This window comes from Colossoma macropomum, unplaced genomic scaffold (genome assembly GCF_904425465.1).
Source record: "Colossoma macropomum unplaced genomic scaffold, Colossoma_macropomum, whole genome shotgun sequence".
NCBI classification, from domain to species: domain Eukaryota; kingdom Metazoa; phylum Chordata; class Actinopteri; order Characiformes; family Serrasalmidae; genus Colossoma; species Colossoma macropomum.
The window spans coordinates 22,108,983-22,136,391 of NW_023494786.1; the positions used below are offsets into that span (position 1 = coordinate 22,108,983).

The 27,409-nt window shown below is 38.4% G+C and overlaps 3 protein-coding genes across 5 annotated transcripts in view; 2 read left to right on the forward strand and 1 right to left on the reverse strand.

The window, feature by feature from the left end:
* Positions 1-658: 658 nt before the first annotated feature.
* LOC118803433 (leucine-rich repeat-containing protein 72) lies at positions 659-3,316 on the reverse strand. Of its 3 annotated transcripts, none has more exons than XM_036563925.1 (7): positions 3,208-3,316; positions 3,045-3,112; positions 2,818-2,887; positions 2,531-2,612; positions 1,348-1,461; positions 1,142-1,204; positions 659-1,051 (listed from the first exon to the last, which is right to left on the reverse strand). In XM_036563925.1, the coding sequence occupies exons 1-7, from the start codon at positions 3,223-3,225 to the stop codon at positions 867-869; spliced, it is 600 nt and encodes a 199-aa protein (XP_036419818.1). In that variant the 5' UTR covers positions 3,226-3,316; the 3' UTR covers positions 659-866. The 3 variants fall into 3 exon arrangements, with proteins under 3 accessions (XP_036419818.1, XP_036419815.1, XP_036419824.1); XM_036563922.1 differs by having other exon boundaries at positions 1,142-1,231; XM_036563931.1 differs by lacking the exon at positions 1,142-1,204.
* A 4,150-nt stretch (positions 3,317-7,466) lies between these two features.
* Positions 7,467-9,709, forward strand: sostdc1a (sclerostin domain containing 1a). The gene is made up of 2 exons (XM_036563953.1): positions 7,467-7,704; positions 9,276-9,709. The coding sequence occupies exons 1-2, from the start codon at positions 7,467-7,469 to the stop codon at positions 9,707-9,709; spliced, it is 672 nt and encodes a 223-aa protein (XP_036419846.1).
* Positions 9,710-12,202: 2,493 nt separating this feature from the next.
* The window catches only part of crppa (CDP-L-ribitol pyrophosphorylase A), a 33,472-nt gene continuing 18,265 nt past the window's right edge, over positions 12,203-27,409 (forward strand). The window contains exons 1-9 of the mRNA XM_036563943.1: positions 12,203-12,488; positions 12,996-13,275; positions 15,607-15,756; positions 18,449-18,553; positions 18,696-18,741; positions 20,635-20,732; positions 23,539-23,613; positions 23,785-23,877; positions 26,389-26,520. Coding sequence (XP_036419836.1) covers positions 12,259-12,488; positions 12,996-13,275; positions 15,607-15,756; positions 18,449-18,553; positions 18,696-18,741; positions 20,635-20,732; positions 23,539-23,613; positions 23,785-23,877; positions 26,389-26,520 — 1,209 coding nt within the window. The 5' untranslated portion in view covers positions 12,203-12,258. The remainder of the gene's footprint in view (positions 12,489-12,995; positions 13,276-15,606; positions 15,757-18,448; positions 18,554-18,695; positions 18,742-20,634; positions 20,733-23,538; positions 23,614-23,784; positions 23,878-26,388; positions 26,521-27,409) is intronic.

The following is a 27,409-nucleotide window of genomic DNA, read 5'->3' on the forward strand; positions in this document are numbered from 1 at the left end:
GGTCTAAAGCAAGAGTGGAGCTTGATTTTCTCCTCTCTCTGAAAGATAAAAGCTTTTAATACTGTTTATGTGATAATGACAGTTTTGATGGTCTACCAGGCGTTACCTCTGTACTTGTACTTAATGGTTGTTTTGACAGGAAATTAAATAAATAAAAGGTGGTCTGATTTCCAGAGTACTGTGTAAAAAAAAGAAAATGTGTAAAGCTATTTTTCTGGGTGACAGTCATTTATTAAAAAAAAGTAACATTAGAATTAAACAAACAGTAGATCGTGATTTATAAGTGTGAGAGAGTTTATGGAACTATTTCTGAAACTCAGTTTCAGTATCTAGTATTTACAGTTACCATCCAACACATGCTTCAGCTAATTAATCCTACATTAAATTAAATCAGGTGTGCTGCTGATGAAATTTTGTGGAATTTAACAAATCCATAAAATGAGTGATGTAGCGAGAAGTCGAGAAGCAGACTTGTGCTCTTGTAAATACATTCTTTTTACCAAGATATTAATAATTACTAACTTCAAAAACAACAAAAAGTCTTTTTTTACTGTTCAGGTTTGTATTTATTCTGATGTTATATAGTGTTTTGTACTGGTAAAAACACAAATACTGCCTAGATAAATAGTTTTAAACAATTTAAAAACCAGCTGCTCTTTACATTGTGTCAAAATTTCATGATGAATGCAGCAATAGATATGCTAAAAATTACTTGGAAAAACTTCCATTCTTCAACTTCCGTCTTGTTTCACTAACTTCCATTCAAAGTTAAAAGCATTTGGTCCTTCTCCTGTAAAGTTACCATTTTGGAGATACAAAGTTCACGTCATGCACAGACTCCATTTGTCTGAAGTCCTAGTGTGTATTTAAATCCATAAGATGTTCTCTATTCTTTCAGAAACATTACATCTCAGTTTTAATGTGTCCTGAGTCATTTTCCTTCCTGCAGGGCATGTTAGTGCCCGTCTGCCAAAAGCCAGTGTGTCCAGTATCCTCTGTCTCTCAGGACTGAAGAGCCGGAAGGCATGAGTCCTCTCCGCCTGCATCACTTCTGTCAATCAGTAACATAAAACCTGAATATTCTACCTCACATTTGTGAAGAACCAACCACATTCTACAGTAGAGATTAGTTTACAGATACCTTTCCTGTCCAATATTTGCACAGATGGCAAGTGATGGATCACGTATTGTCGGTATTCAGGATCTTGCGTAAAGGGATTCAGGAAAAAATCTGGAATATCATATGCCTAACTTCATATGCATCATTTTTCATCTTACATAGATTTTACAAACTACTGCTCACTAATAGGTCGTGGGTCATATTGAAAGAATTCCTTCTTTACTTACTGACAGTTTGCAGGCAATGCATGTTCCTCAGCTCAGCCACCATCTCCTCCAGGTCCTTCAGCTGGTTATTGTGAAGCAACAGCACTCTCAGGCAGGTCAGGTGTCTCAAGGACCCTGTGTGTGTGTACATGTGTGAGAGGAGTGACACAGACAGGTAAGACGTCTGTAGATTGAACACACATGGCTTTTCTTACAGCTGCACTGTGTAAATGAAAAATGAAAGAAGTAGTAGTGGAGTTAGTAGAACTCAGAGCAGTAAGACTGGATTCGCCAGGAGTTTTTTAGACCATGTCGTTATGGGTTGACTGCACATTTACGCTCCAAATCCCCAAACAAAACTTTCAAGTGCAATTCCACTGACCTTTTCTACATAGTTCAATTGGTGAGATGTAAAGTCATTCTGAGTAGTTCTATGTGAAATGCATTGTAAAGAAACTTTACAAATATAGCCATTTTATTTATTATCCAAAATGACCTATAAATGTACACGTAGTTTTACATATGATGTTCATAATGTTAAATAGTGGTAAATCTGAAAAAAAAGCTTTTTGGGGTACTATTTTGTTTTACCTCTCCACCATGAATGGATTGTAAAAAAATGGCTTTACACCAAAAGCTTTTCTCAAAAACCATTATAAAACAGTTTCAGGCTTCAGGCAGTGTATACGCAACCATTATGTGTCATAACTACTTGTGAGGTAGCTTTATATAGACATCAAATGCATCAGATGTCTGGTTCCTATCACCATCACAGTGAAAAATTCTGACTCAGTAAGTTTCTCTAGAACAAAGCATTTCACATCAGACCACTCTGAATGACTGTTTAAACTTTAACGACTGAATTGTGAAAAATGTTTTAAAATTCAGTGGAATTCCCCTTTAAAACAGCTAATGGGTTTACCATGGATGATCTGGAGCTCGTTTAGGCGTTTGCACACATCACTGAACCAAGCCACACTGGCATAAATCAAAATGACACTGAACCAGAGCCAGCAGAGAGAACTCTCACTGATCTGCTGTTGAAAACTTTTAGTCTGGGTGAAAAAATTGAAGCTAATGGAAATTTTCTCTTTTTTTTCTTCCAAAGAGAGATGTCACAGCAAGGAAAATTTGACTAAACACAGGGTGCAGTGGTAGCTTAAACGTAACACAGACATGTTATTATTGTTGTACCTAAAAATACCTGAGATTGAGGTGATTTCATTGTTCTGGAGGTACAGCTCTGCTAGGCAGCAGTTAAACATGTTGCCATGGACATCCTTTATCTGCAAAGTCATAAATCAGTATTTCCTTTTAGGAAAAGTAATGATTGACTTCTTTATACAATAAAGACGAAGCAATGTGACAATGTTTTTTCGGCTAAGATGAAAATAGATATGAACTCTGAAATCTGAAAAAAAGGAAAATTGGCATCTAATTTTATAAATAAGATCCTATAACTGATATATTTCAGACTGTCAAGAATTTTACCCTGTTGTTGTTAAGCCAAACATATCTCAGCTGGCTGAATCTGGACAAATCAGGCACAGTTGAGAGACCCCTGCAAACACAACAGCCCATATCAGTATTAAATTACACAAGCCACTTTAATCACATTAGTCGTGTTCATTGAATAACGTATGAGCATGATAGTAAATATTTTTGAACAAAAGAATACAAACAAAACTTTCTGCGTTATACTTTCAGTGTAGCATTACCGTTTTGCAAGGTAAAGTTCACCGATGTGGACTTCTTTTGAAGGGATGTGCAGAGGGGCCTCATTTCCCTGCAAAAGACAAATATCAGCTTTTTGAGACAAAGTTTTAAGCAAAAATATTGATGCAGTAGATAAAATCTGCTGTTGAGGTTAAGTTTTGATACCTTTCTGCACACCTCCATGTCTCACACGAGCAGCCTGTTGCCAAGAAACACACTGTGTTTGTTTGAGAACAAAGCAGGTCTTTAATGTGCTCACAATGGGAGCTGCTCCTAGAGTGTGTGAGAAGCTAAACTAAACACACCCATAAAAGAGTAGAGTAGCACAATAACTAGTTTGCGATACTTCAGACAGGATTACTGTAGTCTGCACTGGAAGTAACCTGCTGAACCGTCATGGCCACAAGAGGGCGCACATTTCCCTCAAATATTAGCTTGTTGGTCATTGACAGGCCCTCTGTGGTTGCACCACCTAATAGTGAAGATGCTACTATGGTAGTATAGTAGAGGTCTATTGTATTCCAATCAACAGAAGAGTGTGGGGGCTGTAATTAGTTATATTAGTTGTCTGTTAGAAAAGTACTTAAGAGATGGATTTGTTCACTACTAAATGTTTTCAACTGATAATACCTTTCCACACTCTTAAAAAAGATGGGGCTTCAAAGGTTCTTTGGTAAAGAAACTGGTTCTATATAGAACCCTGGACACTCAAAGAACCCTTTACATGATTAAAGGATTCTTTGCTTCATGAAAGCGTTCTCTGGGTTGATGGAAAAGATGCATACATATGCTATATATACATGATTCTGTATAGAATTTTTTTTTAAAAGGGTTCTTCTATTGTTACAGGCTTGACGCTGTTACAATAGAAGAATACTTTGGGGTGCTATATAGAACCATTTTCAAAAAGGTTCTATATAGAACCCTCTACAGCACATTCTTCATCAATCTGAAGAACCCCTTCATGATGCAAGGAACCCTTTAATTATGCAAATCATTCTTCAAGTGTTCATGGTTCTACATAGAACCATATTCTTTACCAAAGAACCCCTGTAGCACCAGCTCTTGAAGCTCTTTTTTAAGTGCTTCTTTGATACTCAAGTGCAATATTTTATAGTTTTACAATACACTACACTCATGTACACTATTCACATAAAAATTGAAATGAAAAGGAAATAATTTTTCCTCAGTTCCATTTTACTCATTCATCTTTAGTTCCTAATTCATTCGTTTTATTCTGTTGTGCACTGCTTTGCTGTTGTTCACATCTCTCCCATTTGAGCTTTAGCATTTTACATTACACTAAAAGGATCCCAAAATAGAGACGAATAGCTCCTCACAAACTTCATATTGAATGCTGGATTAAGAAGTTTACTTCTACTTGATTCATTTCACTAAAGTAACAATACTCCATTACATCATTATGATTCTAGCCTTTTCTACCTATATTATTTACTGTTTTTTACCAGCTATTATTGTTATTACAGAAATAACATCTTCATCACTTTGAAAAACTACAAAAAAAGTACAGCACATCACAAAATACAGAATGACCCCCCCTTGAAACTTGGCCTATGGCCTTTTTGTCTTTGTTCTCAGGATTTAGTCTTTTTAAGCTTTACCTGCACCTGGTTTTAAAGCATTGTGAGAATGAAAAATTATAATTGCACAAGAAGCCATGGATCTCATACATTGTATTTATTTGTTTTGGTTTGTGTTTCTCTCATTAAATGGTAAAGATTTCACTACTTTACACACAAAGTTGTCAACAGTTTCTTTTGTCACAATCAAAGCATTAAGATTTGGCCCATGGGACATCAGTCAATCAGTCAATCAATCAAACAGTCAATCAATCAAACAATCAATCAATCAAACAATCAATCAATCAATAATAACATCTCTTAAAGTGTTACATTGCAAGGGGGTGTAACGAGAATTGGGTGTAGTGAACAAGGATGTGAAGTATTTTTTTTGCGGTGGCCAGAGCATGTTTTTACACTTCTTTTACGCTTCACTATGCTGATGATAAAATGTGCCTCGCTGAATCAGAAAACTGCACCTGAAAGCTGAAGAATCCAAATCAAGCTGAGTTCATGTCTGTGTAGTTCAGCCAGGAAAGCATGCTCAAACTGATGATACATCGTGTTATTCATCAAACAATACACATTCTTCATGAATGACAGTGTGCACTTCATGCCAAGTCACAGGCCCCAGTCTTAGAGGAATAGTTCACCAAAAAATTTAACTGACACAATTTTTCCGCTTACCTCACACGTAGCTGATCAGCTGTTTGGAGTGCAAAATGTACTTCTTCAGTTTTGCAGAAGGGCAGGGTTGTGAATGTAATAGAAGTCTGTGTCACCCAAAAAGAATCATAGACTTTCAAGAACATAGACTTTCATTACATTTTAGCTACATTTTATTGCACTTTCATTGCACAAGAAACAAATTTTAGATAATACAAATGACTTACCTGATCGACTACATTAGAGGTGAAGAGAATATTGTGTACAGTTGATTTTTCAACATTCCTTTAAAGCTGCACTGTGTAAGTTTAGGGGATTTGGACCTCTCTGGTGAAAATGTGTAATTGCATGCAACATGCAGAAGAACGAATCACCTACTTAGTATGAAGTAGTTGTTAGTGTAAATGAGTGCAATGTACCTCAACAGTTAAATTGTTAAAATCTAGCTGATTTTAAATGACATGCATTAGCTAGGTATGTTACATTAGTTACCTTGGATCGAGTAGTGGTGCAGTGGAGAAGAGTGCATTTCAACAACAGCCTCTGTAACACCTTGACAGGAGGAATCACATCTGAGGCGAAACCGAAGAGCTCACTTCTGGAGTTTAACATCTTGCTGAAGTCTTTTGATTGGCTGGTTGAGCTGCAGTGGAATGTCTAAAGCCAGATATTCACTGTGTGACTTTAGAAATCTTGTTCTTCGGTGTTTAGCACTGTACGTTTGAATAGACCCTCGTGTACAAAGCCTACAATTTATATACTCACAGTGTACGAAAACACTCGTCCATGCTACATGAAACGCAGCCCCTACAGATAGCTCAGTCCATGGACAATTTCCAATAAAGCTGTTTTATTTAAAATAGTATGTTGTGCACCGACATGCTGAGAAACAGAGCAACAGCAGCTCAACTAACTACACTGTGCACTGATATATACACGGTAGGACAATATGGTCTTATTTTACAAAGACAGTTTTAAAAATGCACCATATTAATTTTTATATGTCAAAATTGTCTTGAGCCAAACAGAGTAAAGTCGCCATATATGGGCTTTGGTAGCAAATGTTGACTTTTTTGCCTCTGTTTTGCTAGCCTCTGTGCTCCACCTGTATTGGGGAAACAGTCGTGATTGTGTGTGTTTAAAAATCACACAGTGCATTCCTGGTGGGAATATGCCAAGGAGAAATGTTTAAAGTGACTACCAACTTGTGTGAGCAGACCCTCCTTTACTTCCAGCTTGAGTCGTTTGTTCATTAGCACAGCAGCAGATTCTCTGCTTACGTCACGCGGTATCAGGTGGCACATAATCGAGCCAAGTGTTAACGCATCCATAAGAAGAACATTTTGTAATATCGGTTGGGATTCAGCCGAGTGGATGAATCTGATGATTCCAAGTGTGTTGAAAGAGTATTTAAAGAGAACTCAGTCAAAACTTGGTGAAGGATGTGTCCATACTGTAGCGTGTTTTTTTCTCCTGACTCAGTAATTCTAGTTCTTTCAATTTTAACAAAAAAATCTTTTGGGGTGGTGAAAGGTGAAACATGACATTACAGTGCATGTTGATGTAATCAGAATTGCAGATGTTTGAGAGGTACGCAAGTCATTCCATTCAGATGGAAAACAAGTATTTTGGTTTTCAATGATGTGATGAAAAACATTTAATGTAACCAGGGACATGAACTAACATGGTAAAAGGTCATTTGTGACCTCAGGCTGACTTTAACTTTACAAATAAAACTGGCCAATTTCGCACTGTGGTAAAAGCAAGACCAAGCATACTGGACACTGAGATGCTCTTCATTAGATTTACATTATAGGCTACATTGGACAATATAATGTGTTGTATTAGATCCTGTATATGCTGAGCATTAAAATCAGTTCAGGTCTCTTAGCACTCCGAGTCTAATCTGCTTCAGTTCTTTCTGGTGAACATTTCTGCCGCTGTTGACGTCACTCGGATCCCCCAAGCGCGCTGTCTGTTTACTCGGAGCGCGTAAGGTCCAGCGGTTGGCTGGGCGTGGTGCTGTACGCGCGAATCTTCCGTTCACCTGAGCCTTTGCCTCAGACTCGGGAGGGGTATATAACTGCCCGGTTAGAGGGAGGAGGTATATAAGTGTCCAGACAGCTGGATCTGACACAGTCTGAGTCCAGTCCGGCGCACACGCTCCTCCACGCAGTCATGCGCGCGCGCTCCGAGCCCTGCAGCCTCGTGCTGCTGCTGTGCGTCCTGATGCGGAGCGCCGCGCCTCTCAGCAACCACAACACGGAGCTGCGCCACACCACACAAACCACACAGACCAGCCGCAGCGAGCACAGCGAGCACAGCACCGAGCCGGACACCGCGGGGGCAGCCGCGCTCAACCGCGCGCGCAGCGCAGGAAGGGGACTGGAGAACGCGGGAGCGCGCGGGAGCGGCGGTGAGTGGACGAGCGCGCGCTTAGGGGGTGGTATTGAAAAAAGTAAGGGTAGGTAGATGAGGGCAGATAAAGAGAATGGAAAAGGAAGGGAGGGAAATGAATGAATGACAGGAAAGGAAGAAAGAAAGAAAGCAGGAAAGAACCGGAAGGAAGAAAATGACTGAATGATAAGTAAGAAAGAATGAATGGAAGGAAGAAATAAAGGAGGAAAGGAAGGATGGAAGGGAAATAAATGAATAACTGGAATGGAAGAACTAAATAAATAAATAAGATGAATGGAGAAAATAGTGTAGTGTAATCTAAAATTAGATTATGGTTCAAAACAGAAAAAAAAGAAAAAAGAAATGAAGGAAAGAAGGAAGAAGCAAAGTCAGAAAGGAGGCATAAGGAAAATATTTAATGGTTTAATTAGATTAATGGGGTTAGAAACAGAAATGAAAGTAAGTAAGAAAGAAAGAAAGAAAAAGATGAAAATTGATATATATATATATGTAGATGTTGTTTAGTAGCTCAATAAAAATAAACCACGCATCTGTCACATATCACATAAACTACTTTTTCCACATTGTCATAGTTTGTCAGTACTGTCAGCTATAAGGTGACTTTTACTCAATGAGTTGCTGCAATGGTGAATGAGCCGATATGCATTACACAGTCCTTTGGCACACACCCATGTTGAGCGGCAGAGATGAGAGAGCTTGGTGGACAATGTGTGCTGAGTGAATCCTGTCAGGCTGGGTGAATGGCGCTGCGGCTCAGTTGCTCAGGAAGTCTCCGGTCAGGGCTGCGCTTGTCTTGAACTCCTGCTACCTGAAGCGGGGCAAAAGAAAAGCTCCTGCGCTCGTCCATTCATCGCAGCCTGTCATGGAGAAGGGGGCTCATTGTTGCTGAGGTGTGTGTGTTGCCCAGTGAAAGGGGCTTGGCTTGGGTTGCACCGTCAAGAGGTGTAGCCCCAAGGCAGAACAATGCTCATAGTATTAGCAGCTGCGCCAGCCTAATCCAACAATAAGAGCTTCTGAGTTGACATCCGTTAGGGCACTAAACCATTTCCACTATGCCAGAAAGGGGCATGCAGGTCGGATACCCCACCTAAAAGGCCAATAGTTGAAAATTAAAATAAATGCACCTCTTAACAAGAAATGTTCCTAAATGATGTGTGTTTACTTCTAAGAAAATTCTTTAATTTGTATAGACCTTTATTTGGAGGGTCTTTCAGCTTTAAAAAAGGTTACTGACTCTCAGAGTGGTTCTCAAACTAGTTCTCGGGGGCCCCAAGATGGTCCACATTTTTGCTCTAGCTCTATAACCCTTATAGTGGTTCTCAAAACAGCCCTGAGGACCAGTTTGCACTAGGGAACCAAGAGTGGTTCTTCTCGCTCTAAAGAACCCTTTCTGGTATCTTTAAAAGAGAAGTATGAACACTTCAATCAGTACTAAAACTGCTGTGCCATGTGTGTGTCAGTAACATTCCAGAGCAAATGAGAAGCTGTAGTATTGCCATATTTAAAACAATGTCATGGTTTCCAAATACATTTTCTAAAGAGGGCTTTCTGCTGACTTTTTCATTTCAGATCGAGGCCCGGTGGGCTGCAGGGAGCTGCGCTCTACTAAGTACATCTCTGATGGCCAGTGCACCAGCATCAGCCCCATTAAAGAGCTGGTATGTGCAGGGGAATGCCTCCCGGCCCAGATGCTGCCTAACTGGATAGGAGGACACGGCAGGAAGTTCTGGAACCGGAGGGGCAACTCCAACCAAGACTGGCGCTGTGTCAATGATAAGAGCCGGACCCAGCGCATCCAGCTGCAGTGTCAGGACGGCAGCACCAGGACCTATAAGATCACGGTGGTGACTGGCTGCAAGTGCAAGCGCTACTTGAGGCAGCACAATGAATCGGGAAACAAGTCTGAGAGCATTTCTCAACCACAGCCAATCCACAAGCCCAAGACCAAGCGGAAGCATGGGAATAGCAAGGCAAATGGGAACTGGCCTGAGCTGGAATCCTGAGACTGAACGAGGCAGTGGATTACCTCTAAAGGAAGAACTGCACAATGGACTGTTAAAAGAGCAGTGGAAAGGAACTGATGGTGTCTTTGAGGATGGACAGGTTGACAATCTATGGCTATTACCCCTGAAGTGAGTGAGACTTCAGACCAAGCTTGGCCTCCAGTGATCACTGCTCATGACTCGTATGCAAACCCACAATGACTACATGCCAGAATTTGGCATTTGAATATATCTAAAATATTCCTCTGATCCTATGACTGTCTCTCTATGAGAAATCATATCACTGGCTATAGTATGTAGTAGTATGTATGGAATGCCAGATAAAGCTGAATTATCTCAAGTTTGAGAAGGATATAGCTATGTGTAAATACAGTCTGTGTAAATAAACAGTATATGCATTCATATGTAATTACCTGTGTTGCAAGGTATTTACCTTTTTCAAATGTGCTATTATCAAGTATATATTGATATAATATATTTTGCATTGATGTTTTCTACACGTTTCAACTATTCCTACATATACATGTTTTAATTTTATGCAGGCATTGATAATTATGTGGTATTGCACTAATCTATGACAATAATGTTCATATTCACTTTTTTTAGTGTGAAAGTATTAAATTGCAATAATTCAAATACACTGAATGCTCTGTCTATCATTCCTTCCCCCATGCTTTCACTGTTGGCCCGTGACAAACATTTGCACACACTCAGTATGCAACAGTCTGCCAACATTATATATAGTTTTCTGTGAAACAAATATAAACAGCAATAACTTGACTGTGAAGGCACAATTTTATATCTTTTTTTCATTTTGTATACATTAGATAAAAAATAAATCAAAATAATAAAAAATACCAGGGCACTAATATGCATTTGCTAGAGGTTTAGTACAGGACTAAAGACAAAAAAAGAAAGAATATAAGAGCAACAAGAAAAGAATTAACTTTTTATAATTAAGAGTATTGAAATTACCAGAGCTTTGTTTTGTTTCATTATTATTTTATGTTTTATGATAAACTATACTTCATGGATAATCGTGATGTTTTTAAGCCGTTATCCTTGAACCTTAAAGGCCCTTGGTGCACACTCCAGTCTCTCACTTTCACAACTACATAAATGACATTTTATAGTAGTTATTAAATCATTTATAGAAATTACTAACTAATTAGTAAATTACTGACTAATAAGTCTTTATTATTCCTTATACATTTGTGTTTAACCATTAACGTCACATTTAACAAGAAAGAAATTACCAGTTTTGCTCCAATCACGCTGCTGGAGAAAAAAAGACACAGCTTAGACCAACGCGAACTCCATGCTGGTCTAAACTGGAGTGGTGCTGGTTTAGCTGGTCACCAAGCATGGTCGTGACCAGCATATCAGTATCCAAAACACAACATATTCTGGTGTATGATGTTTTTTCAGCAAGGCACACAATAAGCAATTGGCTAATTTATTATTTTAATTTTGGCTGGTCAGTGCTGCGCTTTTATATAATGTGAGGCAGGTAAGTGGTAATGTAGTGCATTTAAACGCTTGGATGCTGCTGCTACGCCTGTCTGTATCAAAAACGCAAAAGCTGAGTGTGCTAAGTTCCCTCTTTCTTTCAGTGTAGCTCTTTATATGATTCATGTCATTTAACGACAATTTGGTCCATTAAAGATTTCACGTGTTCATTAAGCTCACAGAGTGCTTCCTTCGAATTGTAAAAATGCTGAAAAAAAAATCGACCAAAAATATCGTCCATCAATTTGGCTGTGAAGAAATTGGAATCGGACATAAACATTCACGATCGGTGCATCCCTATGATAGCAGTATCAGTTAGTAAGTCTAGGGTTCAAGGGGTTAAATGGTTATAAGCGTGCAGAATAAATCTTCGGTCTGCATCACAGAAAAACAACTATTCAAGAAAAAAACATCAGTCATACTTTCCTAAACAAACGTGGGGGTTGTGGGTTCTACTAAACTAAGCACTGTCAACACTGTCAAAGCTAATAGGCCACCTTTTGAACATGCACTGTTCAAAAAACCTAGCAGAAAACCTCTGTAGGGATCTGGTGTGTCCACTTAATAATCCCTTTCAGATGACAGCTGCCTCCCAAATTATGCAACTTGCAGCTTTAAAACTTAAGTAATAAGTAAAAATAAGTAAACTTAACTTCAAATTTTGAGTTCACTGAGCTGAATCAGTTAACAAATGTAAAACATAATTATTCTTCTGTTAACTTAATATTAGAGGTTGAGTAAACTCAAAATTTCAAGTTAACCCGGTTCACTTGTTTTTTTTTAAGTTTATAAGCGGCTTATTTTTTACAGTCTAAGTTACTGGGGCAGCATTTTCTCCTCTCTGGTTTCTGCAGCGCTGCTGCTTTGCTCCTTAGCCTCTCCGTGCTAATGCTGAAGGAAGCTAAGCTGGCGCCGGGTTCTCACCTGCGACAGTAATGCAAAACCAGAGCAAAGTATTGGTGATATTTCGGTCTTAAAACATCACGGTAGACGTGTCAGAGTAGCATAATAAACGAAAGGAGCGTTCTAGCTGCGAAAATATGGAAAGCGTGAGCACCGCGTCCGACAGGCCTTGTGATCCCCGGTGTCTTCTGAAATCCGAAGCCGGAGTCAACGAGGGAAATATGGGCCAAGGCGCGGTGGACTTTCCGGTAGCTGTAGTCCTTCCAGCCGCTGGCTCTGGGGAAAGGATGGGCTTATCCACACCGAAACAGTTCTGCACCTTCCTCAACAGACCTCTAATCAGCTACACCATTGAAACTTTTGATAGGTAAGTCAGGCTGAAATGTTTTAATAATTCAGCTTCCAGCTCTGGCAGTTTCCCTTTCATCTGAAATCTTAGTGGGCGGGCAGCACACCTGAGTTCATATGGAGTAGGTCCATGTCTCATGTAGGTTATGAATCTGGATGAAATTTTTTTTTTTTTAAAGAAGCTACTAATGTCAATGTCTCCCAAATTAATACATCAGATTCCGTGGTGTACGTGTTATTATGTCTCGTTTAGTTGATCATAAGTGTTTTAGAATCTGACTTTAGGTCCAGAAGAAGCCATAAGTGCCTGTCATAAAGCACTTTGGTTTGCTAATCCACTATAAAGCAGGCTATAAATTCACAAGGAACACCAAAACCATGTGTGTTGGATGACTATGTGGGAGTCAAACGAAATCATTCATCATCTGCTGTTATCCTGACACATCAATTGATGGCCAGGCTTTAGGACTAACCCTGACTATAGACCAGACAAAACTACCTGTGTCTTATTGTTTTCTTCCTGCAGAATTCCATGGATCGAGACCATTGTGGTCGTGGTTGCTAAGGAGAGCCATGACCAAATGCTCCACATCATTCACAGATTTCATCACATAAAAGTAAAGGTGGTTGAAGGGGGAGCTACAAGACATAGGTCCATTTTCAGTGGCCTGCAAGCCTTCAGTGAGAGCGCGGAGGGTCCGTCATCACTCCCCAGACCAAAGGTGGTCATTATCCATGATGCTGTGCGGCCATTTGTGGAGGAAGACTTTCTGCTCAAAATTACCTTGGCTGCCAAAGAGCAAGGGGTTAGTGTGTTCTGCTTTTCAAGCCAAGTTCACTTTACCACAGCCCATCATTTACATCATTTGCTGTGGAACGGTATTGGTACATACATAGTAGAGCAGTTCCACTCATTTCTGTTCTGTTTTTGTTTTCCTTAGTAGTACTTTGATACAGTTTGTTCAGTTGTTGATGAAGCAAGCTAAAATTCATTGTTAAAGGCTATGCTTCATTGAAACTCCTTTGTAATCTATACTAGGCTTAATACGTATCAAATTTGTGTGTGCTGTTGCTGAGTGAGACATTCACACCGTGACTATCCATGCAACTGGCTGTGACCACACTGTTTGTTAGTGGAATCTCTCAGTGCTGGCTTTTAATCAGAGGACACAATTATGTGGCTTTGTTTCATTGCCACAAAAATGTTGAAACTGTGTAGGTGTTTGTGTCATAGTTTATCACAATTCTAAAATAGGAATTTGACACAGAGCTTGTTGGGATGAATGTTTATGCTGAATGGTCCTTACTGGAACAAGCCATAGTCCCACTGGTATTGTGTCAAATTTATGAGGTGAGTAAGAGTTTACCGTCCAGTTCCAGAAAAGGGAAGTATTATTACAGGTCACTAGACTCTCTTAGTGTCTGGTTGTGAGAGTGTAACTCGAGGTACTGGCTTGTCTACTTCAGTTTTAGTGTCTCTTAGCCAGTTGCCAGCTGGCCTTCATTATCTCTCTGTTACTCCTGATTGTAAAGGAATGTCTGTTTGTAGAGGCAGCCATTAAACCTTGCATAGCTTGAACAGTATATATATCACACAAAGCTTACTGTTTACTCACTCTTTATGCTAATCAAATAACATTCAGTAAAATACAGGGAGCTCAGCATCCTTCTTGAATGGTTTATTGTACAGTGGGTTTAGGAGGGACTGTGCTTCCATCAGTTTTTCAAAAATTCTGCATAACTTCACAGAGATGTAAACAAAGTCATTCAGAGTGGTTTTATGTGAAATGGCGCATTGTAAAGAAACATATCAACTCTTTGCAGTGGTGATAACATTAACAAGGGATAGGAACAACACAGATCTATCCATTGATTTAAAGTCCAAAATGATAAATAAACAAATCAGCTGAGCTTTTATATTAGTGCTGTAATATAAAAACACGTTTATTTGGGTTTTTTGCCTTATGATGTCCTGCGTGTACATATCCACCAGGACGGATTTACAAAAAAAACAATTTTAGTCCAAAACCTCATCCCAAAACTATCATAAAACAATGTTTCTGGCATGATGCAGTGTATTTAATATTTCATGTAAAAGCTTTGAGGCATTAAACACTTCAGACATCTGGTTTCTATCACAACCTTACAATTCTGACTTTGGTTTGTTTAGAATGGTTTCACATCAAATCACTGATTGACTTTTTTTTTCCATTAAATTATGGAGAATCTTTGAAAAATCTGTGCAGTTAAGTCTTGGGTTGTAGCTTTTTCACATCTACCTGGTGCGAACCTGTCTAACATTTTCTTGACAGGTGTGAACACTCCACCCGTTTTCAGTTGAGCACCAAACAAATGAACTGTGGTCTGCCTGAAATCGTTTGTCTCAGTTCACTTCTAAATGAACCCTGGTTCCGTTTGCTGCTGGTAGGAACATGTTTTTGTGATGATCCACACCAAACAAGGGAATTCAACATCAGAGCACTGTTTTCTGCTTCGTCAGCACTGTACTGTTCTCATAGTTTGACTGTACAGACGTTTGACAGGTGCTCGTATTCTCCTTGCCGCAGGGGCTGCTGCTATTTAGTCAGACAACCAAAACATAATAACGAGACAGTATATTTAATTTTAACACATGGATCATGAAACATATTGCATCAGGGACCTTATAGGTTAGATTCAAACTGACAAACCAATCATAAAAGAGCAGACAGCAAGTAAGTTTTGTTATTATTGTCTGATTATGATACACATAGAAGATAAACGTCTCTTTTTTTGATGCAAAGTAGGAGTTTTGCCGAATGTGTGGCAAGTGTAAAAGTAGCAGAGAGCTTACATTCCTGCAAAATTTCTGACCAATGAACAAGAATTCGTGTGTAATTTTGCTGCAAACAAACCGAATAAAAAAAGATACAATGTCACAAAAACCCAAACTCTGGTTCAGACTTTAGCAAACAAACTAGGTATGAAAACAGGCTCTTTTAAGAAAGTTGCAGAAATAAAATATGTTTTTTCTTGTGCAGGAAGAAGCCGTGACTTCCTCTGTAGTCCATGTTTAAAAGTATCTCCAATAGTGTTAAAATTTTCCATTGTGCTGTTTGAACCTGAGAATGAATAAAGCATGTAGACTCTTTTGTCAGGCTTCAGGAGCCATCCGTCCTCTGGTGTCTACGGTGATTGCCACTACCTCAGAAGGCTACTTGGACCATTCTCTGGAGAGAACGAAATACAGAGCCAGTGAAATGCCTCAGGGCTTTCTCTATGACATCATCTATCAGGCCTACCAACGGGTAAGGAAAGTGTATCTGTCATTAATGTTCCATGAAATGTGTACTGCATCTGCACACCCCATCATTAATGACCTGCTGTCACCATACCCATGTGGCAGATGTTTTTAAGGATCTCTTGATTTACCTGCTAACATTCCTTTTCAGTACTGTTTTCATCATCTTTAAACTATAATGTATGTCTTTAGATTGAGAATCATTAACAGCTCTCTGTATAAAAGGGCCTTCAGTAATGTTCTCTTGGACTAGCATGTTGCTTTTGTTCACAGTTGCTGAAGATTACTGGAACTTGCAGGCTCCTTTGCTGGTGAAATTGTGTGTTCAATAGTCAGGTTTCCATCCAGCTCTAGAATTAAATCCAAATATCTGAAATGTCACAAACAGTATGCAAATTAGCCTGCATTTCCATCACCTCTGTACAAGAGAATGAACCCTTTGTACCACGTTCATAAAAACACTTCTGAAAAGTAAAGACCATGTTTACAGATAAATCCTTAATGTCAAACGACTTCTTGTTGCTCTCTAGTTTAATTTTATGCCTGTATATCACCCATAGGCAAATGTAATGGCCCTGGACATGTCTGATAATCAGCTGCAGGCGTTTTAGGTCTGTTTATTGTCTAATCAGAGTTACATTTTTCTTTGATGAAGTACATTTTAATTTCTTTGTCAGTAAACTGATACACTGCTGCCTTTTGTTATGGGGTGGGGGAAAAATGTGAGCAGCCATGTGACTTCATTATTTATTCTGCAGTTGTGTTTCATAATCATAATTTACCAACTTTCTGTAGCCCCGTGTAGATTATCTGCACACCCTCTAATTGTTAACAACATAACATTGTTCTAGTGTTTGCTTGCAATTGGCATTGCCGCTCCAGTTCTAAAATAAATAAGCAAAATTTGGACTCTTAACATTTCTGGACTGTTTGACTACATGTGGGGTAAGTGGAAAATGGTGTAACCTAGATTTTTTGCCTTACCATTCCTTTAGAGTTAGGAACAATTGTAGTATCTAAATAAAATGTTTATGTAGTCTAAATAAGATGTTTATTTTTATCCAGGCGTGTAGCATCAAGTAAACATACAGATTTTTTTGCAATTTCTTTACTAATTCCTTTCAACATTAGCTGTTTCAGGTAAGTCTTGATGGAAACCTAGCTATTGATTTTGGACCATATTTCTCTGGCATAAAATCTCTCAAAATCTGTGAAATTTTTTTCAGTCAGCTCATTCTCAAAAAACATTAGTCCTGGTTGTTTTTGTGCTTAAGCTCACTTATCTTTGCATATATTTGATAGTACACCTAAGAAGGAGAAGGAAACTGCACAATAGGTATAGAAAACCAAAACTAAAAGGCCTTTTTCTGTAGATATATTTTATATTTTTACCAGTATTAAAAGTTCATGCATCATTTCCTGCACTCACTTTGGTGCTAAATTATCTAGATTTTTGTGCTCAAGGACTTGAACCATGACATCATGTGTTCTCAGGTTAGAGTATTTAAACAAGAAAAGGAAAACAGGCGGATATGAGCTAGACTTTCAGCCTTTTTTCATCGCTGGCACATTGAGCATATGCATTTACTGCACGATGTATTGTCTTTGGCTCTGTGGTAGAACATTAAGAGTCTTCTTGGTAAGCCATGATTGTCATATTGCATTTTAAATGAGAATGAAAGTCTGCAGATAACTGCCCTAGCATAGAGGCGTTGTCAGATGGCTAGCTCTGTCTGTCGAGGCATGCACTCGGGTGATATCCGACACTCTGACACTTTAGCACTGCTGGGCCTTTTTTCATTCATCTTCTGCAGTGAAATCCTTTTAAGAGTGAATATATAGCTCACTGCTTTTCAATCCAGAAGCTGTAGATCTTCCAGCAAATGACATGAGGTAGTTCAGACATCATTTCTACTTCATTTTAGCTGCATTTGCGACTTCGAGGTTGTAGGTTATTGCGGTTTCTCTTTAAATTTCAAAAAGAGCCTTCAACAGACTGTTCCATTGTGGCCAAAGGCCATGTGTCGGAGCTTTTGCTGAGGTGCTTTCTGTTTGAGTGATGTATTCACAGTGTGACATCCTTTGAGGCTGATGGAGCTGCGGTAGAGGAAAAATAGACACCCAACCCCCGGTGTGGTATACTTTAGTGAAAGCAAAAATGCCAAAGGTTAAATGACTGCAGGACCCAGAATGTTTTTTTCCACTAATTTGCCTTGAAATCAGTGATCCCTGTGAAGGAACCTCGCTCTTATGCTGGAGATAAAATATGGCCGTGCATATTGCCTTCATGATATCTCAGGTGGCATGATTTAAACCCTGTAATATAAGTGCTGTCTCAGAGCTGTGAGCTAACAGTTCAGATTTAGAGCATTTACTGGTGTCCTAAGATTCCTTTTGGGGAGGAAAAAAGACAGTGACTCAAATGGCAATAAGGGAAAACCAAATGATTGACACTGAATGGTTTAAAAACTAACATGGTAAATGGAATAAAAAGACCTCTGGGTGAATGGGTTTATCCTGTCTAGTTTCCAATTTCATTTTGAATGGACATTCAATCTGTGTGCATATTTACCTTCCTCCTCTTGTGGTCCTCTTTGGCTGTCCACAGTAAATAAGTAAATAGGCCCACTTCAGTATTTACTAAACATGCACAAATGGGACTGTGCTTGTTTCTGTTATGTCTTGATTTCTCTCCACAGTGTAGCGAGTTTGACTTTGAGTTTGGCACGGAATGCCTGCACTTGGCCCTGCAGTACAGCGGCACCAATGCCAAGCTCATTGAGGGACCACCGACACTGTGGAAAGTAAGAGATGATGCTTTCACTTTACTGAATCTCCATGGATTTAAAGTAATCTTTTCTTATTTACAGAATTGTTATGAGCATTAAGTGGACATTTATAATTTTAAATTCTTTTGTTTGTTTTGCTTCTGTTGCTCCTGTATAGGTGACATATAAACGAGATTTGGCTGCAGCAGAGTGTGTTATCAAAGGTATTTCTTTTTGAATTACATTACAATTTTTTTAAGGTGCTTAAAGTACAATTTGGGATTAAAATTTAGTTTTAAAAACACACTGGCAGTAAGTATTGTTAAACTTTGTAGCAAGCAGACAATGACAAATGATGATTCAGGCATAGCGTTACATTAAAAGAAAAACTACATAGAGCATACAATACACCAACAGTACTGTGCAAAAGACAGAGACCACCCTTCATTTATTTAATTTCCACGCAAAATAACCATTAAGTTCTTTATTAATTTTTTATGATACATTATGAGGAGATTAGATAAAATAATCCACTCTCATAAGGAAGGGTAATGTCAAAAGGAAATAAGTGAAACAACGGTAGTTTCCAAAAGTGGAGTTCAAAAAAATGATTAAAAGATATAGAGAAAATGGGACTTCCAACAGCCATGCAAGACCTGATAGACTACCAAAACTGAATACAAGCTTTTTTTCTTGAGAGATGGGAGAAGATCAGGCTCTGCTCTTCCACAGTTATCTGCATCCATCTTTCAACTGTGAGAAGAGAACTCAAGGCTGTGGATCTGCTACCAAGAAAAGGGAATGGACTAAAGAAAAGAAAAAGAAGAAAATTTGCAAAGCTAACAAAAAAGCTGCTGGTGTTTTCTGAGCAATGGACTGACCACCCCAGAGTCCTGACCTTAACATCACTAAATGTGTTGATAACTTGGATTGTGAGAAGCAGAAAATGCAATCAAGTTCTAAGACTAAGAACTTTGGAGGTGTAAAAAAAAATCCCAGAAGATTTCTGAAAGCAAATCTCTTGAAGAGAAAGGAAGCTGTAATAAATGCAAAGCGTGAACACACTAAATACTGAAAATTGTAATATTATATTTAATTTTTAATTTTCTTTAAAATGCAAGTTTACCACTTTTTTCCCTGATGGTGAAAAATGAGTAACTTTAACTGAATGGCTGTTTTGACTGGAAATTAAATGAAGGGTAGACTTTTTGTGAAAAATTGATAGATAAACAACGATGGTCCCTACAAACAGCCCACTTGATTCTGTTCAGTCCAAATCAGTATTGGAACTGCTGTGATAAATGACTTTTTCAAAAGGAATTGTAAATGCACCTCGTGTGCTTATTCTTCAGGAAGTCGGTGATATTTTACTGGAAAATCTCAGCAGTACCTTTGTTAGGCCCAAGATTATGAGGCGCTGTGTTTTTTATCACTGTTATATGATGGTTTAATTGTGTGTGCATATTTATGTGATTGTGTGGATTGATGCATTAAGGAAAATTTCCATTCTGTCAGTTGCTCTCCTGGCTGTTCTGCCTGGGTATTACTCTGTGCTTGGAGGGCAGCCCTGTAACATAATGCCAAACTAAGTTTAGAGTGGAAAAACAACAAATTCTTTTAAGACCCCATCCATGGAGTGCTCAGCTTAAGCTCACGGTTAATGGCTTTCTCAGGTCAGCCTTTATGATGTTGGATCTTTGTCTGCATTTAATCTTTTTGGAGTGAAGCAGTGCATCTATAGTTATGGTAAGCAAAAGATTTGGTTGAAACAGTCCTGTTAATTATTTATCTGATCATCAACAGATTAAATTCTGACTCTTCAATATGAAGTGTTGTTGAGTTTTAAAAACCTTCCAGAAATTTACTTTATATTCTTGTTTATTCTTTATTTGCAGCCTGTGAAGAATATTTCTTCATTGCAACTATTGATGCAGTTACTTGGTGTACATTTCTGAGTGAAGTAATGAGGTGTAAAATAAGTGAAGGGTTTAGTGATTCACCTTCTAAAATCAACAAACTGCTTTGCTAAAACATTAAATCACATGTTTTTTTGTCCAAAATTCATTCGCAGGTGTGTTGAGTGAAAGACTCTTCTGTTCTTTATTATCTATTTCCAGAGACTCTCTCGTTGTCAGCATGCCTCATCTCAGGAACCATGGCAGAGACCATTGAGCTGGCCAGCAAGCTCCAGAAAGACTTGGCAGCTCACAGCATGGTAGGTAATGAGAATGATTTTCATAATAAGTCATGAGATGATGATTATTGCCGTAATGTCTTTTGGAATCGGCACAACTTCACCTCTCTGCTTAGCAAAAAATAGTCTCTGCTTGGGTGGGCTTGGTGTGTCAGACGTTCCGAGCTGAATGTCTACTTGGGTAAGCTTGGGATCCCCCCCTCCCCCCTCAAAAAATACACACATGCCACAAACTCTCTTCTTATCCCCATGCTCTCACCTGCACCGCATGAAGAGTTGCAGATGGGGAGTCGCTGTGGCAGTGCTTGCAGACGTAATGCTGAAATGGATATGACGACCTGCAAAACTGTGACCGCCCTGCCATTTGTTTCCTTTTAATCCTGGAGCCGGCCCAACTCATCTCAGGTCCCCACACTGTGGTCCTGGCTGTGGTTACCCTGGACGTCTCAGAAGATCCATCCTTTGAAGGCAGGCATTGACAAAGGGCAATATGACGTGCCTCAGCATGGTCCTACATGCTGAAAGTCCATCCTCCTTTGTAGCTGTGCCAAGTTCTAAATCATACAGTGCCAAGTGCATGTCCTCTTTTTAGTAGTATTGCGAGCTTGGAGACACCACAAGTCCGTCTTCACCTGTTGTGACTGATTGTCCCCAGAAGTGAGGTGTCATTCAGGTGGCAGTTTGCGTGTTATCCTCCTTGTGTGCTTACATGTGACCTGATGCAGCCCTGCAGGACTCCAGGGAGATGAAAGAAAAGGAAGAAATGGTAGATGAGGGGCTAAGTTTGTAACCAAAGCCATGTGCAAATCCAATCCACATTAGTGGTCATACTCTCGCTGATACAGGACATCCATGATACAAACCAGTTCCACAAGTGCAGGTGGTGTAGTTGGCTCTGGGTATGTATTGTTTTTTGCCACAGAGAGCTGAGCTAAGGGAAGAGATAACGGCAGTCCTTTTAGCAAGATCTGATAATGTGAAACTGCATCTAGAGAAATGCACAGTAGCCGTTGAAAGGGACTGTTTTTGACATTTCATGTAATGATTCAGGGCAAATGAAGATTCTCTACATTCTAACCCAGTGGACTAAATCCAATTGATGTATCCATGCTCCACCCACAAATACTTTTACTCATAGTGACTGTTACTGGGTTGGACAAGCTTTATAGAACATTGGCAAAAATCCCATCAACCTAATGAGAAATTGGAGTGCACAAGTCATTTTTTGTGAAAATACTATGTTACTAATGTCATATGATTTTTATTTGTTATGTATATGAAATGTTCACACTTTTATGTTGAATATACATTAGAGCAAAGCGAAAGTTTATATTTTATTTATAGTTTATCTTAAATCAGCGTTGATGGAAGACGGAGCAGAAATAAGCAGCAATTTTTTTCATCAGACGAACAATAGAAACCAAAATCTTGCAAAAACTTTAATGTACAAACCTGAAGTTGGCTTCTTAATCAAATTTGTGTTCTGCCTGAAAAAGGTGCAACTTCATAGGAGAAGACAAAAATCTTCTTTACTTTTAATGTAAGTTAATGTAAGGAGATTTTATTTCAGGCAGTTTTGGAGCATTTTTGTTGTCCATTCAACATGATATTGTCACACAATGTGAAGAGCAGCTGGTGTACTCAAATGATGTAGAAAAATAAAAAAAAATTGAGGCACTGCTTTTTTGGACAGTGTTGATATGAAGCTGGGGCGGAAAAAAGTTCCCGTCTAAGCCTTGTGCTTGTTTTAATAGTTTAATGTGTTAATTGTTCAAATAGAGTGAGCACTGTTTCTTTTTTTTTTTACCACCACGAGGAAAATGGTAAGTTAGCCTGGTAAGTTTCTCCATTAAGACTTAGCTTGTTTGAAGCGTATGGAGACGAGCTAGCATACTGACAAATTCATCGTTGTGGTTTCCAGTCTGCTTAGTTTCAGTTACCTACACCAACACAGCTCGGAAGTGGACCCACACATTTGTGGGTTGAGCTTGGAAAGATCAGTTGTGATAATCCCACGTAAAACTATCGTTATAGATCATCTATTCGTAATCAAAAATATGACTTTTTCTGGGACATTCGAGAGGAGTATTTGTCTAAAAAGCCTCTCTAGAGTTTTATATTCCATTGTTTGTATAGTTGATTGAGTGGATATAAAACGGATGTATTAAGCAGCCCTGTAATTGTTACCAGTGTTTCTGATGGTAGTGTCATTTATTGAGGGCAAACAGCAGGCCTTATGTCCATTCACTTAGTATTTTATGATAAAAGCTGTAACAGCTCATGTTCAGTCCATAATTAAGACATTTCATACCCAACCCTGTTTAGATCAGCTCGAGACATTTATTCTCACAGTGCTACACTCCAGGTTTCAATGTTTTTGTTTTATTTGAAACCATGGTTGGTTACCTTTCAGAAACATTAAAGTACCCACATGTGTTTCCTGTAACTGTTTCATATTTCCTGTTTATTCTGTTCTTTCACCATTGATGTTGGTCAAGTTTGTGCCAATCACAGATCACACTTGTTTATTTCTGTTTATTTTATCTCTGTGTGAGAGGTTTGATTCGATTAGATTCAGACAAGGTACTGAGTAATATTTTGTTTATGTTGAAGTAAAGTGTAAGAAAGATTGTATTCATGATTCATATGCTGAGCATGTGTTCATAGGCAAAGAGCATACATTTTAAAATACTCTTTTGAGTCGCATTTAACAATGTGATTTACAATTGAAGACTGATAATTGCCTATTAGGAACTGAGTTATTGTCAATTTAACATTACATGACTGTCTTTTGGTTACTGAATACTTATTGTTTTGTGTTTTGCAGACATTGGATCTCCATCCATTTGTAAAGGGAAATAATGAGTTGCTGTCAAAGACCAGGAACTTCATCCAGATATCTGTATGTATATTACACTTTGTACTATATGCAAAGTTTATAAAGACTGCACACAGGTTATTGTGTTAGCTGAAAAAAAATCGTTAGTCATTAGACTTCTGAATTAATGTTGCAACTAAGAGCGAAGCCTGTTGTCAGACACATATGTTTTATTGTGATGTGCTCTATTTATAGGCTAGCAGGGAAAGTTTATCTGAAATCGCAGAAATGGTCAAGGTTTTGGAGGAGATGAACCATGCCCTTTTGTATCCAGTGGTAATTATATGGGTAGGTGTATATTTGTCATGTTGGCTTTGTCTGTGCCAATAATTACTAAACACAATAAATTAATTTAATTAATCTGTTTAAACAGGGTTTAAACAGTTTGTTGTCATTTATGTATTTGATTTTATACAGTACTGTGCAAAAATCAAAAGCATGGAAAAGCATATGTGGCATATTGTGATGTAGTTTATCACGATAAGACCTACTATTAAATACATATTCTTCTTATATTTTTAAGAAGATATTTCTGAGGAGATTACATATAATATAATCATAAGGAAGGAGTGAGTAATAAAGAAAAAAAAACTGAGAGCAAGATTTTGGGTGGACAAACTGAAATGTTTGTTAATTTGCTGTGTTTAACAGAAAATTACATGTTTTCAGCTTTTTTCTTGATGCAGAAAAATGGATAACTTATACTCAATGGCCGTTTTGACTGGAAGTTAAAAAAATAAAGAGTCTCTGACTTTTGCGTTGTACTGTATATAACTGTTTCTTTTGCTTATCTTAATCTTAGCATGCTAGCCAGTAAAATGCATGCAGTGCTGTGAGATTTTGTATTGTTAAAGGCATTTGAATGAGAAGAGTATGTATGGATACAGGTTTTTGGGGATGAGAAAGACCAAAATATTTTCTTGTAAATAAAGTATGGATGGATTTGCTGATAGAGCTATCACGTATGGACCTCTCTCACATAACTGTATTGCTCAATTGACCATTAAATCCCTGTAAACACTGTTGGAGCTGTTTACTAAAACTAGACTAACTATGCTTATATTGAAATTCCACAACTTAAAATTACTTTTTATATTACATTATACCTTCAACAAAAATACTAAAAATGCATGACCGCTAATCCATGATGGACATGTACTGAAGGTAATTGTAACTTCTGACTGAACTTTTTATCCCGTTCGGAGCCAAATGGCAGCAGCAGGAGTAGGAAAAACCTTGGACAGTCTGCATGTTGGTCCTTTTCCAGGTTGTCTACCGCAAAACAGATCTGTCTTAATCATGGGAAATGTCATCCCAGTGCGACTTGATTAAACCCTCAGCATGATTTGTGAAAGGAATCCTAGCTTCTCAAACATATTTTGAAAACACAACACTCCTTTGCTTGTGATCATAAGGCTCAGCGCCAGTGCAGCCAGTGCTTCAGAAAGGAAGTGTCTGCATTCCCATTATAGCTTTATCTAAAACACCAGGTGGAGGTGAGCCCATCGTTTTCTTTCACTATGATGGCACCTAGTTATCATCACATGAAACCCGTATGCTTAAGATAAGGTCCATACCTATATTACAATTCTGTTTTTGGTTATAACGCAAAGTTACCTGTACCTTTTAAGGTAATATATCTTTAATCCTCCAGCTAGTGCTTGCCGATTATTGCATTCCACTTTATGGTAAGGCATGTTAAACAAGCTTTCTTTGCAAAGTCACGTTGCTTAAAGAGCTCATATCTTACTTTTTTCTTGTATTTTATTTTTTTCCCTGATGTCCACTTAGGACATTTAAATGTTTTTTATGTACAAAAAACAGTCATTTTTACTTGAACATTTTCCAAACTCTCGTCATCTCTTTGAGTTAAGCAGAATGCATATGTTACTGTGCCTTTAAGACTGATGTGTGTAAATTAGCTCTGTTCTGATTGACTGCCCTGCATTGTATCCCATTTATAAAGCCCATCTGGACTGAAACGTACAGCTTCAGCTTGAATGGGCGGGGCTAAACTGCAGTAGGCTAAATAGGCAGATACATTTGTAAATGTATTGGTTTTCATCACATCACAAAAACAAACAGGATGTTTTTGCATCTTAGTTTTCATATGTGGATAGTATCTGTTTACAAAGTACATCAGACTCTTTTAATTTTTTAATAAAAAAATGAGAAACTTCTGTTTTCCATTGCATGGGCCTTAGCGGTTAGTTTCATGGTAATGGCAAGAACACACTTAATAATACTTTTGTGTCATTTGAAGTTTTTCCGTTCATAAGATTCAGGTTTAATTTGTTGTTTGTCAACTTTTGTTATAATGTGTCATCTTTCATCATTTCTCAGTACAACATGAGCTTTCTGAGGAATGTGCTCTGAACTCATGGAAAATGAAATGGTAGTTATTTCACAGTGTGCTCATAGTCAGCCTATGTCAACATCGTGCATTTTGTTCAAAATGGAGTTGCAGTGAAAACTCCAGTGTTCTTAATTGCCTACTTTGAAGTTTTTTTTGCCGTTTACACAAGCACCAAGTTTCTGAATAAACAGAGAATACTGCAAGATGGATTATGTTCTAGACACAGCAGCAGCTAATTTGAATTTTGTGTCAGTGGAAATACGTGCTAACATGCATCTTTTCACGCCCAACACCTGGAACTAACTGTCTTGTTGAATTACCAGATACTAAATGTCTTTTTAACAATGCAGGCTTTGTGTTTATTATTCCACGTATGAGTATTTATGGCGTGGTGGTCTCTTTTGTTGAGAGATGTTTTATGCTTCTCTTTTGTATGTTGATAGGTTCATTTATACATGTCAGAAGAGCCATCCCTTAGACAAAAGCCTGATGAGCTGAGTTCCATCATGGACCTCTCCACGAAAGCCAAACAGAGGAATGTGTTACTCTACGGTATTGAGGTTATTCACTCAAAGGTAGGTCTCCAGATGTTATTAATTAAATGTAAATGATCACGAGTTGAATTATTTATACTACACTTACATATTAAAGCACTCAAAACATGAGAAATGATCCGAATGTTCTTACATTGCTGGACTTTTAGCAGTACTTTTAAAGATTAAATGGCCGTGCTGTTATGCATGGGAATGTTCATATCACAAAACAGCTGGGAGCTGTTGGAGATTACCTAGGTGTCTTTTGACAGAGCCCGAGTCGGCCAGAATGTAAGTCTATGAACCACAGAGCTTATATGGTTTCCCAATTAGTAAGCCATTCTGCTGCATGTGTCTTACACTGACGTCAAAGCATTGTGTAATTAAAAACGCTGCACCCTACATTCGTCATCCGGAGGCCCGAGAGGTTCCCCTTCCACATGTGAGTTTGATTCGCCTCCTTGTAGCATGACCCTTCTTCACGATACAGAGCATTCCAGAGTTCAGGGTCGTGTCATCTGAAGCGATATTGTAATTCGGCTCTTCCAGCTGCAATCTCTTTTAGGCAAGGGAGTGGACGGAGATGATGTGTGTTCAGCATGATAAAATGCTTATCATTATGAGATAGCGAAAGTGTATAAATCATTCTTGTGGACCCAGCGATAATGAGTATAATTCCTCCCAGATGCTTCTTATTCATATTTTTCAAAAGAACTGCCAAGACACTTTTGTGAGCTCCGACCTCATGTCCAGCTAGGTCCGTATTTAATTTACGGTTTCATAATTTGGAGGCCATGAGTCTTTATCCTGGATGTATTATTATACACCACATTTATTTGTGAAGCAGTGCACTGAGTGTTGTTGCTGTGACTCACTGTTGTAAACTGTGCTCTGAAATGATTATGACAAGCATAGAGGTTATGAAATGGCA

Bases quoted from the DNA above. Each gene is read 5' to 3' on its own strand.
- LOC118803433 (XM_036563922.1), bottom strand. The intron at 2,888-3,044 runs GTAATGCTACAC...TTGTGTTTGCAG, and splicing joins GAACTTTACCTTGCAAAACG to GGGTCTCTCAACTGTGCCTG. The intron at 2,613-2,817 runs GTAAAATTCTTG...ATGACTTTGCAG, and splicing joins TTTGGCTTAACAACAACAGG to ATAAAGGATGTCCATGGCAA.
- sostdc1a (XM_036563953.1), top strand. From the start codon at position 7,467: ATGCGCGCGCGCTCCGAGCCCTGCAGCCTCGTGCTGCTGCTGTGCGTC. The intron at 7,705-9,275 runs GTGAGTGGACGA...TTTTCATTTCAG, and splicing joins GGGAGCGCGCGGGAGCGGCG to ATCGAGGCCCGGTGGGCTGC.